Raw genomic sequence first — 13110 nt, forward strand, 5'->3', positions numbered from 1 at the left:
TCTCTTCAATCTGTGGATCTGCTTCCCAACCTTGGTACGAAAACCCTTGGGCTGATCTAGCTCTAGTTCCTCAGAGCGCTTTCTCCTGCAGAGGCTCATGCCTTCCTCTGCTCCTACTCCCTCACGAAGAGGAAGTACACCTGCAATCAAATACTCGGGGATCATAACATGAAAATCGATACCTTCAAAGTCTCGACGCTCGAAACGCAACTCGGTTCTCAAAAAAGCAATTCCCCGGAAGAGATCTCTGCATAGAAAACCCTCTCTTCCAATCCTACACACAAAAGAGGTGTGTTCTCGGGTTCCTTCTCTTAAATCAGCCCCGTCTACGACATTTATGGGCTGAAAACAGAGAAAAACAGCAGCTTGTCGCGATGAAAACACGCTCCGTAGGCACTTCTTCGCGAGGGAACTCGCGCACTGGGTCTTGACAACATCTAGTACACTTGGGGCAGCCATGGGCATCACCGGCAACGTCTTCTTTACGGCTGAAATCTGTAGCAACATCTCCTCCTTGCAAAGATTGGTCTTCCTTCTGAGTGAGGGCATGTGATACTTTTATAGCTCCTAGCCACAAGCACGAATAGCTGCTCGTGTAGGAATCACGGCCGTTTCTTTTTGTTTTTTTTTTTCAAAAAAAAATTTTCCATTTTTCTTTTCACCGTTCTACCAGAAAAAGAGAGAGAGAAAACACTGGCTGATCTGTTGCCTTATTTATCAGATGGCTGCCCACTTATTAAATGGGCGGTCGGCGTATTTTAAAAATAGTCTAAACCTGCCCAAAAACTCAATAAAACCTTATAAGTTAAAAACAATGCTTTCACAGGACTTCCCAGGCGGCCCTGGATGCAATCACACGCACAATTGCAATGCAAACATAAACTTCCTCGCGGAAAAGCATTTGCTTTCCCGAAAAGCAATCCGCTTTCTCAGAAAGCATCTGTTTTTTCCTCAAAGTTTCCTATGAACCCATCTTCATTCAAGTGCTTGTTTTTCCTTGTGCACAATTCTAACACAGTTCGGAATTTCCTCCCGACTATGGATATTCCCTTTCCGATGCACCCGTCACCCACCTTGTGACGCATCAAGAATACCCATCACCTAGTCCTTTCCTACCGAACTTACGGTACAATCTCCTTCACGATGCTCTATGTCACCCATCCGCTGTGACGCATCAGATGATAGAGATGTCCGTTCCCGGATGGTCGGATACTTCTTTCCGATGCTCCCTGTCACCCATCCGCTGTGACGCATCAGAAGTACCCGTTCCTGGTGGCCTTACAGATATTCCCATTCTCGGTGCTCCCGTCATTACTTTGAATGACGCACTAGGAATACTCTGTACTCGGATGTCTCCAGTGAGAAAAGCCCTCTCACTTAAAATTCCAATAATTCATTTAGAATTATTTTTCTGTAAGATAAAGCCAATTTAGCAACAGTAGTATTAGGATGCATTAGTTCAGCAGTTATGTTCAGTTTTGTCAAGCAAAATAGATATGCAGATGCGCAAATTATGCAATGTATGCAGTGTGTGGTCAGTTGCCTTAGTCTTCACGAGGACATCAAGTTCTTTAAGGGAGGGGAGAATGTTGGGATCCTCGTGGGGGGGAGCCTTTTCCCCGGCGGCCGACGACGCCTTCCGCGTTCCCTTCCGCGTGCCTCGACGGTCCACCGTCCATCTCCACGTGAGTGGGTTGCCATGCCTCCACGCCCGGGAGGGACCCGGGTCCAAGGTGCCCCGTTTCGGTGGAAGTTGCCCCTCTCCGCGGCCACGCTCCCCGCGGAGCTCCGTGTTACAAATCGGTCAGGTCGCTCCCGTGAGACCACCACGGCTGCGGGAGTCCCCCGAATGGCATTTTGCAAAGTGAGAGCCCCGCTTGGGCCGTGGCCGGGTCCCCAGGGTCCAAATCGGCCCAGGAAGCGCCCGCGGGGCCGTTTCGGCGTTTTTCACAGTTTTTGGAACTGCGGCTCCTAGACGGGGCCGACAGGTGATTCTTGAGAGGGATTTCTATCCCAAAGCCTTGGGGCTTGGGCGGTATGCCTGAGCGCCCTCAATTGAAGGACTCATAAGGGAGTAGTACTCCACTCTTAGTGATCCGGACGCATCCTGCCGGGGTAGCTGAGAGGGGGCCGGTTGATGAACCGGAGCCGGGTGGCAATCCTCACATCTATAAATCCATCTACCCATATTAGGTTGGAGTTAGATTAACCCAGTCTTCAGAGGCGCCGGAGGGGCCTCCGTCCCTTTTTGTAATCATCTTTTTGGAATCAATACAAAAGCGCCCGTCACAGGCTTGTTCTCCATGTCTTGTCTCGCGCGTCCCATTTGAAGTACTTGCTCAAAGTGTTGTGAAGTCGGCTAACTTGTATTCAGGTGAAGGATTAGCGAACGCACGTTGCCCCTAAGTCCCATTTACGGGCCGCTCTCTAGGGTCCAGTAACAGATAGAGCAAGTCCTTACATACTCAACTACATCCTCTTGCATCTTTGGCCAGAAGAAGTAACGTCTTAGTTTATCGAAAGATCTCTTTTGCCCACCGTGACCTGCCACGTTGCCTTGAGTGCTGGATCATCTGGTACATACACGCGGTTATGAGCATACCATAGCCCATCCCGCAAGTCAAACAGGCACGCATTAAACCGATTCAGCCATAGAGAAGCCTAACACTGTTGCGATCCTCGTGGGGGGGAGCCTTTTCCCCGACAGCCGACGGCGCCTTCCGCGTTCCCTTCCGCGTGTTACGGGACCCTGGAGAGCGGCCCGTAAATGGGACTTAGGAGCCACACGCGTTCGCTGATCCTTCACCTGAATACAAGTTAGCCGACTTCACAACACTTTGAGCAAGTACTTCAAATGGGACGCACGAGACAAGATATGGAAAACAAGCCCGTGACGGGCGCTTTTGTATTGATTCCAAAAAGATGATTACAAAAAGGGACGGAGGCCCCTCCGGCGCCTCTGAAAACTGGGTTAACCTAACTCCAACCTAATATGGGTAGATGGATTTATAGATGTGAGGATTGCCACCCCGGCTCCGGTTCAACAACCGGCCCCCTCTCAGCTACCCCGGCAGGATACGTCCGGATCACCAAGAGTGGAGTACTACTCCCTTATAAGTCCTTCAATTCGGGGCGCTTAGGCATACCGCCCAAGCCCCAAGGCTTTGGGATAGAAATCCCTCTCAAGAATCACCCATTGGCCCCGTCTAGGAGCCGCGGTTCCAAAAACTGTGAAAAACGCCGAAACCGCCCCACGGGCGCTTCCCAGGCCGATTTGGACCACAGGACCCCGGAGACCCGGCCACGGCCCAAGCGGGGCTCTCACTTTGCAAAATGCCATTCGGGGGCTCCCGGAGCCGTGGTGGTCTCACGGGAGCGACGGGACCGATTTGTAACACGGAGGCCCGACGGGAGCGTGGCCGCGTAGAGGGGCAACTTCCACCGAAACGGGGCACCTTGGACCCGGGTCCCTCTCGGGCGTGGAGGCATGGCAACCCACTCACGTGGAGATGGAGCGTGGACCGCCGAGGCACGCGGATGTTGGGATCCTCGTGGGGGGGGAGCCTTTTCCCCAGCGGCCGACCCCCGCGGGCCTCCGTGTTACAAATCAGTCCCGTCGCTCCCGTGAGACCACCACGGCTCAGAGAGCCTCCGAATGGCATTTTGCAAAGTGAGAGCCCCGCTTGGGCCGTGGCCGGGTCCCTGGGGTCCCGTGGTCCAAATCAGCCTGGGAAGCGCCCACGGGGCCGTTTCGGCGTTTTTCGCAGTTTTTGGAACCGCGGCTCCTAGATGGGGCCGACGGGTGATTCTTGAGAGGGATTTCTATCCCAAAGCCTTGGGGCTTGGGCGGTATGCCTGAGCGCCCCGAATTGAAGGACTTATAAGGGAGTAGTACTCCACTCTTGGTGATCCGACACATCCTGCCGAGGTAGCTGAGAGGGGGCCGGTTGTTGAACCGGAGCCAGGGTGGCAATCCTCACATCTATTAATCCATCTACCCATATTAGGTTGGAGTTAGGTTAACCCAGTCTTCAGAGGCGCCGGAGGGGCCTCCGTCCCTTTTTGTAATCATCTTTTTGGAATCAATACAAAAGCGCTCGTCACGGGCTTGTTCTCCATATCTTGTCTCACGTATCCTATTTGAAGTACTTGCTCAAAGTGTTGTGAAGTTGGCTAACTTGTATTCACGTGAAGGATTGGCTAACTTGTATTCACGTGAAGGATTGGCAAACGCGCGCGGCCCTTAAGCCCATTTACGGGCCGCTCTCCAAGGTCCCGTAACACTTGGTATGCTTCCATGCAATCAGCATGTCATCCACATATAAGACTAGCACAATAAGGCTCTCATGATCAACCTTTTAAGTGTACAAGCAGTGATCTGGATGACTACATTTAAATCCATGGTTAAGCATGAAGGTGTCAAACTTTTTGTGCCACTGTCTAGGGGCTTGTTTCAGCGCATATAAGCTTTGTTTCAGCTTACATACCGAATGCTCTCGCCTTGGAATTACAAAGCCTTTAAGGTGTTCCATGTACAGCTTTTCATCGAAGTCACCATGAAGAACAGCGGTATTCACATCATTTGATCCAACTCTAAATCCAAGGATGCAATGAGAGCAAACAAAACACGGAGCCTAGTCATTTTCACCACTAGTGAAAAGACCTCCTGGAAACTGTGCCTACTTGGGTTTCCCATCAACACATTTTGTACACCCATTTATTAGGGATAGCTTTCCTATCCTTGGGCCAAGGTACAAGCTCCCTTGTGTTCTTTGCATACAGAGACTTCATCTCATTTTGCATAGCAAGCTCCCACTCTCTTGTTTTCACATGATTGTGCCTTGTGATGTTCTCTTGGGAATTCCCTGGTACCACAAGAACAACGCCGTGGTCGACTATCGGGCGAGAAAAGCGACTTTGACTACAGAGAAGGGCGGAACCATTGTACTTGATGTAAAACTTAAGGGCGAGTCTGTCCCTATTGTATCGACTTCGGCCATTTCTAAATCAATGAAATCCAGTCTGTTTGTTTACTCGATCTTTTTGAAAGAGCTGACTAATGAGGATAGGACAAATATGTCTGAACTTGATAAAGAACGCCAAGATTTTCTCCATGCTCATGCCGATTGCTTCTCACATGGCCTGCTAGGCGAGTTACCACCCGCTCGTCCTGAAGATCATACCATTGATCTGATACCTTGGAAGCACACCACTGAACAAGCCACCTTACCGTGTGAGCCGAGCCCAGAACGAAGAGATTATGAACCAAGTGAAAGACGTCTTGGAAAAGGGTTCCAACCTAGTACTTCACCGTATTGCTCTCTAATGTTGTTGGTTTTGAAGAAAGACGGATCTTGGAGAATGTGCATCGATTATAGAGCTCTCAAGAAAATCACCATCAAGAACAGATTTTCGATTCCTAGGATCGATGATATACTCGACAGATTACAAGGATCCTCGTGCTTTAGCAGGATCGATTTGAAGATTGTGCACACCATCACCAGATAGCTGATTTTCAGCACTTCTTTGATGGTGTAACCTGTTTGCAGCAAGGTCTCCCTGTTATTCTAAACCATCATGTGCATCTTGTCACAAATTGTTGACGTGTCAAGCCACTGAAGACCCAATGAAGAAGATGAAGAACTCAGCAACTTATAGATCCTTGCCAACACCATCGACTCCTATGGGGCCTAAAAATAAAAGACGCACACATACACTAAAGACATAGCGTGGAGGTTGATGACGTGACAGGCAGTTGTACGGATGCCCGCAATTCGCACTGACATGTTGACGTGGCAACCATACGGAACCCCGCAATTCATGGAGATGCTGCTAATGTGGCAACAGCGTACAGACCAACCTCAAGGGCGCTAGCTTTTGGAGGCCAGATGCTTTTAGAACTTGATGCTTTTTATGCAACTGCTTTCGGTAGGCCAAGGGCATTTAAATATGTACAAGGCCTCACTCTCTAGCAAGCTACCCGCGGGAGATGCAGAGCAATGCCGCCAATGTTGTACCTCGTTAAAGCAATATAAAGAAATGCTGAAAGGGGCACCACAGCTTAGGGCCAGTGCACTCGGGGGGTGGAACTCCGCCACTCCGTGTCTTGTGTGAAGTGTCTCTCTTTCAATTCACTTGTCCTCTCACTCTTGTAGCACAATGGGTTGCTGCTCGTTTTCAGTGTCAATAGGAACAAAATCTTCAGCTAATGGCTGTTGAATGGCAAGTTCTTGGCTGTGGCCAAGTCTTTTGTGCCAAATAATGCTCTATAATGCAAATAATACAAAGTCCCCTTTTACTGCCTTTAACAATCAGCATAGAGCCTTTATGAACCTTCCAAGGTCCACCACCAAAGGTAGTAAAATACCCTCTTACATCAAGCTACCCAACAAACAGTAGACTTTTCTTTATGCCAGGTACATATCTGACATCCTGTAAAATCAACTCTTGACCATTTTCAAGGGCCAAGTGAATAGTGCCTACACCTTCTATCTCACATGCATAATGTTGCCCAAATAAACTTTTGCCTAGACAACCTGCAGTATATCTAGAAAATGACTCCAAAGGAGTAACATGAAAAGAGGCACCATTGTCCACTATCCATGATTTGGATAGCCCATCATGGGCTGAAAGTAAGGCATCAATCACCTCCTTTTTGGTGATTTGCTTATCACCTACTACTGTAATAACATCTCTATCAATGCGTGAAGCTGCAACAAGTACCTCTTCAGTGTCGAGAAGCTCTTCAATGATCAAACTACATGTACCATTTGCCTTTGTAACTTCTTTTGAGGAAGAGTTGTCAAGAAGGGATTTAGTGTCACTATTGCTAGCAGCATTGGTGGCCATTCTTTAGCAATACCCAAAAAATGTTGCAATTTATAATAGCCAATAGTAAGCTAAATAATCAATCAATTTCAGCCCAAGATTTCAGCAAGGGAGAGTAAGATTTAGTGTCAGTGTGTTAATGAAGTGCCCAAATATATGTATAGCAATAGAAAGGATGATTTTCAGTAACAAAACTGAAATTTCAGCATACATTTCATGCATACATCATTGCCAAGTAGCTCCCACTTCAGCAATATCACCTAAAATACATTTGCAACAATCCCAGATCTGCAAATGACCCCCAAGACTGTTGCAACATGAATATTCAGCAGTACATCAAGTCAATGGGAGTTGCCCAACATGTATACTGCATACATATGTGACCAAAACAACTTATGATACATAAAGACCAACGATTCTCTGCAATTTCTCAAAATCTCACAAGTGGGAGATAATCACACTGCTTGCAATTCCAAGATTGCTTCAGCAATGTTCCCAAAATGCATTTCACGCATGAATTTTGCCAAAATCCACAAATTTCGGCAAAAGCCCCAAAATTTCACTGACCAACTACTCCAATTGTCACGTGCACATCTAACCCTATGTGTACGTGGACAACTACTTCATAACAGGGGTTCAGTTCAGTCCAGTCAGTCTAGCTTAGGAAGTGATCTAGCACTTTTGTGAGTCTGTTCGCAGACCGTGTAGGTCCAAACACTTAGATTAGATGCATATCCTCTGGTTGGACACAGCATGATCATCAAATTATAGTCAGAACCCATCAGGAGCATTTTTACAGTGCATAGTCCTATTTTCCCAATTTTTTTCACTTATTATTTTTAAGTGACTTTTGTTGGGAACTGGGTAGGGCAATTTGACTAAGTGAATATATAAAGAAACCTAGCGCTAGCATTCCACAGCAGAAGAGGCAGCAGGAGCACTTGCTCAACTGGCAACTTCTCAGCAGGACCCCCAAGATGCTCTAGTGGTTTTGCACCACAACAGAGAAGCTAGCGTTTTTGGATCAAGACCAGCCTTGGCGTTTTTGCACTTGCAGATTCCTGGCGACAATAGAACAATAGATCAGCCTAGAGTTTTGCATCTGCAAGACAACCGGCGACAGCAGAACCAGCAAAAGCCCTAGCGTTTTTGCATCAAGACTCATTTTCAACCCTAGCGTTTTTGCATCAGCCTGGCACCTCAGCGTTTTTGCAGATCTTCGCCAAGATCAACAAGTAGACCAACGTTTTCAGTTTTCAGCAGTCAAATCCCGCAGTAGACCTCCAAACCTCGCAGATCTCACCTTCCAGCAGCACTTCCTCGCCGCACGGTCAGATCCAGCGCAGTTTGCAGATTCAACCCGGAAAACGCAGATTTCAGCATCTTCATTTCCAGCGTGTCGTCGTCGCATCGTCGCCATCGACATCATCATCGACATAGAGTCAAAAAATTCAGCAGATAAAGATTTGCAGATTTCAGCCATTAGCGTTTTCAGATTTCAGCCCGTCTCGTCGTCGTCCTCATCGTCGGCAAGTCCAAAGCATTGTAGAGTTTTGTGCAATCAATAGTAGACCGCTCTCTCCATAGAGAGTGGGGCCTTCGGAGGAGGGTTTGACAACATTCTGGTGTCGTATTCTTCTCTCTCTATCTCTCAGTCTCAATACCTTCATTCACAGTGTTTATCCACTTTGTTTGTGATCACTTGCACTCTCTCACTAAAGGAACGGAAGGCTCTCCTTTCCGTAAGTAAAAGGAATATTGAGCACAGTTCGAAGCACTCATCTTGAGCAAAGTTCAACATTCACTTCCGCTGCACCTTACACCAATTGCATTAATATATGATTCCACGAGAACAAAACTTGCAGATTTAGTAAAATTTCACGAAGTTTTGCAAAAGCCCCAAATTTTATGAATTCAATGTAGAGAAATTTCATGAAATTTTGCAAAAGTCCCAAATTTAACGGGTTCAATGTCGAGAAATTTTGCTCAAATGAGTAAAATTTCGCAAGACTTTCATACATATTGTTGAAGCAACGGTTGTAGGGACAGACCTGCCACCAGCAAAAGCATCGGAGGTGGCAATAATGGTATTCTTCTTTTGCTAGGCAGCCACAAATACTTGTTCAATAGCATGCCACTCAGCCTTTTTTACTCTGGATTGAGCCTCTTGCAATAGTACAAGAACAAGACCATCAAACTTCACGATATCGGGTCTATTCTCTGTCACAAGCCTAAAGCTGAAAATTTGATTAGAATCTAGCAAAGCGTCGGGAACTATCTGCACCAGAGTACTATCACCAATGACCTCACCAGTGGCAAGTAACTGCTCTTTGAGATCTTTAATCCCCACAAGTACATCCATATCATCCTCCTCATGCATAACCTAGACTCTAGCTCCTTAAGCTGGCAAGCAAGTTTTGCTAAATTAAGACTTGCATACCATGGTTTGTTATTCGTGTTGAGCAAATGTCTGGAGTAATGGAACGCTTAATAGAAAGCACAATCAATGCATGAGCCTGCACCTCCTTAGCATCCCAACGAGTCTGCCCAAGAGTAGGCAAAACAACTCTAGCAATAGAACTACTAGAATCCACAAAACCTGTATCCACAAAACCTGGTCTTACATCATAACCACGCACAATGTTCCAAATTGCCCTTTGCAACAAGGAGATGTTGCATCATGTATGCTTAGAGTGGATAGTTGTCCCCATCCAGTTTATCCTCGGGAGACAGCATGCGAAAAACATCATTGTTGTCAACCATGGCCAATGACTACACCTAATGCAAAAGTTGCCTTCGTAGAAGAAAAACTGCATAATACAAGCGGCAGAAGACAATAAAGCGCATGTTTTGCAAAATTTGCATTGTCCAAAAACCTACACAAAAGGACGAAATTGCATGCACAATACTATCAATAGTGGAAGCGAAAGCCGAAATGAACCCAATCGGCAATACCGAGTTCGATTAGGTCCCAAAGGTTATGTTGCCCTGCAAATGCTCACAAAAAATCACCTCAATCTAAGAATGTGTGCAAAGAGGGGTGTTGGCAAGGCTGCCTGGGATGCCAAGCCTGCTCTGATACCAATTGTTGGAAATATGGCTGCAAGAATGCACGCGAAAATGGAGAAGATGAAGGAGAACCTCAAGAGCAAACAACACAGTAAGTAGTATTACTAAGTGTGCTAATACAAAGATAGGCGTTCCCTAGAGTGATGGGCATATACACAAGCCAAGAAAAAAAACCCCTAGCGAGGAAAAAAAGTGCTCCGGCGCTCCTATGTGTGCACACACATATCGCTATCATAATATGGTAACACAAATTCGATCACCACAAACAGCCAATTTACTTTAGCAACTAATCCCCACCTTGACAAAATGGAAGCAAAAATTCCCCATGTTCACTAGAATGGAAGACTTTACTTATAAAATTCACATACAGTCTGATCAAAAATCAGAGAGTCCAGAAAAACCAGGTAGAAATTTTAGGATAAAATGATTTCAGAGGAAAAGTTGACCAGCTAGCCAAAAAGGTTTCTTGGTTTTAGTTCATCCTCTTCAGACATGCCAACTTGGAATTAGTCCTTGGAAGCCACAGTGATCGAAACTGTCTTCTAAATATATTTGCCATCTTGTCAACCCCTCCACAACTACTCCTTGAAGGACTGGGATGTCCCAGATCTTGCATTAGGCTAATTATTCTTAGCTCGACATAAATTAGCCATTAGCAGGCTGACTGCGTCCTCTTTCAATTATGCATAAATGTTGTTCTTTCTCACAAGTTGGCTATTTCATATGGGGATCCCATCCAAGCCCTGATCAGGTATTTCTTTATTATTTTGGTTCTAGTTCATCCTCTTCAGACATGCCAACTTGGATTCGTTCTTGGAAGCCACAGTGATTGAAACTGTCTTCTAAATATATTTGCCATCCTGTCAACCCCTCCACAACTACTCCTTGAAGGACTGGGATGTCCCAGATCTTGCATTAGGCTGATTATTCTTAACTCGACATAAATTAGCCATTAGCAGGCTGACTGCGTCCTCTTTCAATTATGCATAAATGTTGTTCTTTCTCACAAGTTGGCTATTTGATATGGGGATCCCATCCAAGCCCTAATCAGGTATTTCTTTATTATTTCGGTTTTAACCAACATATAAAGGATGGTACTAACCTTCACTCTGGCCAAGGAATAGAGGTCGGCCTGAAATCTGTAAAATTCCTTTTCTGCCTCGACAGTAATCAACCTCGGAGTGAGTCGCTTTTCTGTTTCCTTAACCAGAGCCATGCAGGCAGTGATCACCCATACTTCTCTGAGACCAAAGGGCAGATTCTTCTGTTTTCAATAATGTTCATGTGAGACAGTGATCTTTCTGAGAACAAAAGGAATTTTTGAGACAGCATGCATGTTTACTTAAAATCATCGATACAGCAAGCAACCTTCTTAAAAACATACTATTACCTCATGCTCAGACAGAAGTTTTGAAAATGATATAATAAAAGAATATCCTCTGGCAGCAACATCTACTGGTCGACCCAAGACAAAAAGCAGCTGCCCAAACAGTCAAAAATAAGTTCTGTATAGCATTGTAAACAAATTTCATCGGGTCACACAATAAAATACTCATGGTGGAAAGTGAAAAAAAACATTTACTGCAAATTACCACGATACAATAGCCTAAGCATACACTCTGAATTAACATGATACAAAAGCTTAAGCGTATCATCTAAATAAACATGATATTTTTGCATCGAATGAGATTAATCTCAGAGTAATGCTGCTTGCAGGTCGCAATTCACAGCAGAGAATTTGCTCTCTCAAAAAACTGGACGCTGACAAAGGATTCTCACCGTAAACTTTGATGTAGCACTCTATGCAGTACACTTGACAAGGTAGCAATGCTTTCGAAAGTACGACTGTATGTACACTTGACAAGGTAGCAATACGTTAAAAAGTCTTTGCTGGCATTTCTAATGGTAAAACAAACTAACAACTGTCATTTTGCTATCAATAGATCCCCACTGCTTACAGAAGACCAATTCACGTGAGTGGTCGGATTATCCAAAAAAGACTGACAGCCAATGGTAGTGACATACAAGGTGTGTTAGTGCAGTTATGTTGCAAGCTTTACATTCTAGGCTTTGTACAAAAAACAGAGCCCTTTCAACACATGTAAAAGTCAAGTAAAGACCCTGGTACATTACTAATGGCAGATTTGCAAAGTTGGATGTGACATAGTAAGTGGCAAAGACATTTCGGTTGAAAGTGTTTTTGACTTATACATGAAAGAAATATCACCTCTGCCTGGCGTGCAAAAAGGTACTGCCTAAAATCAAACTCCCTAAATGTATCATCCTCAATTAGTTGATTTAAAGGCCTGCGATGTGAATCCAAGAACGCTGCTGAATCATCTCCAGGATCTTGTCCACCAAATTTTCTTTGTTTTGCAGATGGTGCATTAACTGCAAAAACAAGTGCACAGATGAACGTTGGAGAGGACTGTGCCACTTTCCTTATTCCACTCAAAAGTCACCATATTTTCAAAACTATGGCAATCTCCCAATGTGTTAGTGTTAAACACTTGAGAACCTGATAGTAAAAGAAGAGAGCACAGAAACCTGATTCCAGGTAACACTGCTCCAATTCATCATACTCGCGAAGAGCATCGTCTTGGAGTTGTGCCATCTGAAACATCAAAGCTAGACTTTCCTGCAGATTGTTGAAGCAGTAAGAAAACATTATGAAGCTTATCCACTAGTTCAAAAATGAACCAAGTAACTAGTACCTTCAGCAGAAAAAAGCTACTGAAACTCCATGCTTGTGAATAACGATTCTCTGTCAGATTGCGAATCTCCTCTTCATAGAAGAGAACGCGTCTATCTAGGGTAACCCGTATACATTCTACTATTTTGCTTTCAACATCTTCCCAAAAAGCTGCATCAGCTACATGCATGTCCAATTTGCAACACCTAAGGAAGAGAAAAGACCTTTTTCAACCAAAGCATGGAAATCCTTGTTCATACACAGAGGATTACCATTTTCCCTCAGTAACTGCTTATGAGCAGCCAAACCATTTTCATTATTCCTATGAGCTATGGCGAAACAGTCCTTTTCAAGAGCGTGCTAATGTGCAGTCACCTCATGCAATAAGGTAGATGCTCTGATTGAAAAAAATTGTGTATTATGCAGATAATAAGCATTCAAAAAGCACTGATAGAATATGACTGGCTATGGCTTTTTCTCATTACCTGAATAAGGTGAAGGTGAATGTCAACTAGGCCGCA

The 13110-nt window shown here is 45.1% G+C and overlaps 1 protein-coding gene across 1 annotated transcript in view; it reads right to left on the minus strand.

The window, feature by feature from the left end:
• CLUB (TRAPP II complex TRAPPC10/CLUB) overlaps positions 1 to 13110 on the minus strand; it is a 157251-nt gene that overhangs the window by 118884 nt on the left and 25257 nt on the right. The window contains exons 4-8 of the mRNA XM_086518163.1: positions 12612 to 12795; positions 12445 to 12535; positions 12125 to 12288; positions 11288 to 11377; positions 11000 to 11161 (exon numbers count right to left, since the gene is read on the minus strand). Of these exons, the coding sequence (XP_086374289.1) occupies positions 11000 to 11161; positions 11288 to 11377; positions 12125 to 12288; positions 12445 to 12535; positions 12612 to 12795 (691 nt within the window). The remainder of the gene's footprint in view (positions 1 to 10999; positions 11162 to 11287; positions 11378 to 12124; positions 12289 to 12444; positions 12536 to 12611; positions 12796 to 13110) is intronic.

Source organism: Adiantum capillus-veneris, chromosome 8 (genome assembly GCF_014529385.1).
Source record: "Adiantum capillus-veneris isolate H3 chromosome 8, ASM1452938v2, whole genome shotgun sequence".
Taxonomy (NCBI): Eukaryota; Viridiplantae; Streptophyta; class Polypodiopsida; order Polypodiales; family Pteridaceae; genus Adiantum; species Adiantum capillus-veneris.